Source organism: Pelodiscus sinensis, chromosome 4, assembly GCF_049634645.1.
Source record: "Pelodiscus sinensis isolate JC-2024 chromosome 4, ASM4963464v1, whole genome shotgun sequence".
Taxonomy (NCBI): domain Eukaryota; kingdom Metazoa; phylum Chordata; order Testudines; family Trionychidae; genus Pelodiscus; species Pelodiscus sinensis.
The window spans coordinates 132,440,004-132,443,815 of NC_134714.1; the positions used below are offsets into that span (position 1 = coordinate 132,440,004).

The 3,812-nt window shown below is 43.0% G+C and overlaps 1 protein-coding gene across 1 annotated transcript; it reads right to left on the bottom strand.

Moving 5' to 3' along the window:
• Nucleotides 1–2,534: 2,534 nt before the first annotated feature.
• LOC102459542 (olfactory receptor 8U9-like) lies at nt 2,535–3,473 on the bottom strand. Its single transcript, XM_006117261.4, has one exon. It carries the CDS (start codon nt 3,471–3,473, stop codon nt 2,535–2,537), a length of 939 nt encoding a protein of 312 aa, XP_006117323.3.
• Nucleotides 3,474–3,812: the final 339 nt, after the last annotated feature.

Genomic DNA, 3,812 nt, shown 5'->3' on the forward strand with positions numbered 1-3,812 from the left:
AAGCACAGTTACAAATGCTGCTTGGTGCCTTCCTCAGAAGCACAGGATCAACCCCCTTTTAGGTTCTGTTACCTGTGAATTAATCACTTTAGTAGATTCCTCCCTCTCCTTCCCCCCATGTAGATGCAGTAAAGGACGAGGCAGCGATGTTCAGGTGCAGACCAGGTAAAATATTATTTAGGAATTAATTACAAAAGAAGGAGAAATGCGGAAATAACCTGATGCAAATATCACAAACATAGAACAAAACTGGGGATAGTGACAGTAGAAACAGGGGCTTGAAGCTCAGACCCTGAAGTTTCTGTTTTAAAATGGTAAGGAGAACCCTAAAATACAGTGACTTTTTTTCCTAAGATTGGCAGTGACGCTGGGGAGGTGCCCAGGAACTGCTACTCACAGGCTGGTTTGGAGCCCTTGGGGAGGAGCATTTCGGAGTCCCACGATATCCTGTCCCACACGGTGTGTGTGTGTGTGCAGTGGATGTTACAGGCAGTTTGTGTGTGGGTGAGGATGGTAAAATCCCCTGCTCGCTTTAAGGGTTTGGAGCAGACAGTGGCGACCAAAGCCCTCTTTCTATACTGTATTTCCATCTTGAATCTAAATCTCCCGGCTCCTGCTCTGGCAGCTTTTAACCCTGTCAACACAGAACACTAACCTCTAGATCACAAGGCCTACTGATGCTGAATGGGATGTGAGTCTGGTACTGTCCAGCACTCTCCTGGACAACACCAGCTCATAGAAAGTCTGTCCATTTACTAATAGAAAAATGGCCTGTGCAAACCCCTCTTCTCAAGTACTGGTTGCAAAGAGCGAGGCAGAGAATTGGTTATAAAAAAATAAAACATGAAATTCACCTAACACCTAACTTAGCAAACTAAAGGAATTCAAAGCAGAGATTTCTCTCATCATCCACTGCTGCAGTGTTACCGGCTAGATGCCTTTCAGCCAGAGCCCTCCAATCCAAAGCTTCTTTCCTTTCACTCTAGATGGTTTCGATGTGGTGAGCAGAGAGAAAGGAAGGGAGAGTAACTTTCAGATATTTCCTTTTGCTTCTCATGGTCATTTCTTTTCTGCAAGAATCCTCATGAGTCTGAGTTTCTGGAGAAAATGTCCGAGAGGAGAGAAACCGCAAGCTGTTCATTTGTCAAAATATAGATTCCACAGTCACCTCCACTTTACTGCCCAAGAATAGCCTCCTTAGCAGGCGAGATATAATTTAACTTGGTGACACATGGCTGAGGCACCAATTTCCCTCTTATTTTTAATGAAATGCTTTGTTCATACTTTTTTGAACTTGAAACAGCTCAACACATTATACAGTACAATCTTCTAATATTACATATGCTGTTGCCACACACATTTTACTGGAACAATGATGATCAGCGGATTATGAGCTTGATATAGAGAAAGAGAGGCTGTTTTACCACTCTTTTACATAAATATTTCTGGTAGAGCATTAGCTTAGAACTCTGTAATTTGGGGCTTAGTTCCTGGCTTTACTGTAGACCTCTTGTGTGACCTTCTAGCAGGACATTAATTTTGTCTGTGCCTCGGCTCATCAACTGTGAAATAGAGATCATATTGTCCTATGTAACATGGAAATTATGACAATCAAAACAATAAAGATTTTGAGGTGCTCACAGGTATATGTTGATGAGGCCCACGTAAGGAACTATAAATTTTAGGGATCCACCAACAGTTATTTTATATTTCAAAAAAAAGTGTTCAGTTTGCGCAATGTTTAGAGAATTTTCTGAGAAAGATCCGGTTGAGATGAATATTTTCTAAGCAGCCGTGAACTAAAAAACCATTTATGCATGCAGCTTTATCCATTTCTCACTCACAATCCCTAGAGCCATACAATTCCCAGAACCACTACTCTCCACTGTCCACAATGCATCCCAAGGGAACTAAGAACAAGAACGTATCGCTAACCTGCTGATGAGGCGTAAATATCTGGTGTCTGATTTTATTGCTTTCTTTTATTTATGTTGGAGACAAAATTCACACTTTTTGTGTATTTCATATTCTGTACAATGCAGACTGTCACAGAGGATGCACATACACTGTGCTCTATCTAAGACACCAGGCTCCTATTTGTTTCGTTGTTCCCTTAAGATGAAGTGAAAGACGTTGTGATGAAAATGATGTGTTTCCTCATAGTTCAGGGACACAAACCAGGAGACAATCACTGCAACAACATCCTTTCCTTCACCCATAGAAATTACACACACCTTAATGAAACCAAGTCAGCTACAAAGAGGAGAGACATTTCATGCCCCCCTTTTCATTACAAATACAAACCGATACCTGGATTCAAAGCAAATGTCATATATTTACATACTCACACATGTAACAAAGCCCTGCTCTCAGTTGCAGCCTGCAGATTTTGTTGAAATATAAACAAACAAACAATAATTATAACAATGTAATAATACTACTATGAGCTTCACTAGGTGACATCACAATAGGCTAGGAATTGAATTCACCTATTTCCAATTCCCATCACTCAAACTGCAAAGGAAGGAACACATTCAGGAATTCCTTAGGAGTTTATTCATGGCTTTTCTCAGGGCGTCCTTCACCTCCCTGTTCCTCAGGCTGTAGATAAGGGGGTTCAACATGGGGATCACCAGCGTGTAAAACACTGAGGCTATTTTGTCTGTGTCCATAGCATAGCTGGAGGTCGGTCGGAGGGACATAAAAATGAGAGTGCCATAAAACATGCCCACTGTGGTCAAGTGAGAAGCGCAGGTGGAGAAGGGTTTGCGTCGGCCCTCGGCAGATGGGATCTGAAGGATGGTAGAGATTATACAGGCGTAGGAGAGGAGGATGATCACACTAGTGATCGCTATAGTATAACAAGCAGAAGCAAACATCACAATCTCATTGATGCGGGTGTCAGAGCAGGAGAGTGGCAGCAGTGGGGCGATACCACAGAAGAAGTGCTTGATGACGTTGGAGCTGCAGAATGACAACCGAAATGTACAACATATGAGTATCAACGCATCCACCAACCCCACAACGCACACCCCAGCCACCAGCTGGTTACACCGCTGCCTGGACATAGTGACCATATAGAGCAGCGGGTTACAGATGGCCACATAACGGTCATACGCCATCACAGCCAGCAACAGACACTCAATATCTAAACAAACAAGGAAGCAATACATTTGCACAGCACAGGCAATGTATGAAATGCTTTTCCTTTCAGCTAAGAAAGTCTGCAGCATTTTAGGGGCTATTACTGTGGAACAGCAGAGATCACAGAAAGACAAAGTCCTGAGGAAAAAGTACATGGGGGTGTGAAGTTGTGGGTCTATTGTGATTAACAAGATCATCCCACCATTACAGATCAGAGTGGTAACGTAAATCAGTAGGAACAACAAAAATATGGGGACCTGCAGCTCCCGACGATCTGTCAGTCCTGAGAGAATGAACTCAGTCACCACCGAGTGATTTCCCTCTTCCATCTCCTCTGAGTCGAGATCAGGCAACTACAGTGAAGTGGGTGGGTGGACTGGTTCAGAGAAACTGTCCCTTCGCTGTAATAAAATAATGGGCACCTGCATAAAATTGGGGATGGGCTTAGTGGACAGAGCTAGATGTTCACAACTGGTCATTCCAGTGGTTCCATACAATGAACACACTATACACATACAAGGACACACAAGTTAATCATGCCACCCACCCATAAACACTCCTCTTCAGTGATCTGTGCAGCAAACAATGAGTTCTTACTCTGCTGTGTGAGAATCAGGGTGAAAACCATCTCAGTGTGATGAGATTATTGCTTAGCTCGAGGAGGGGTG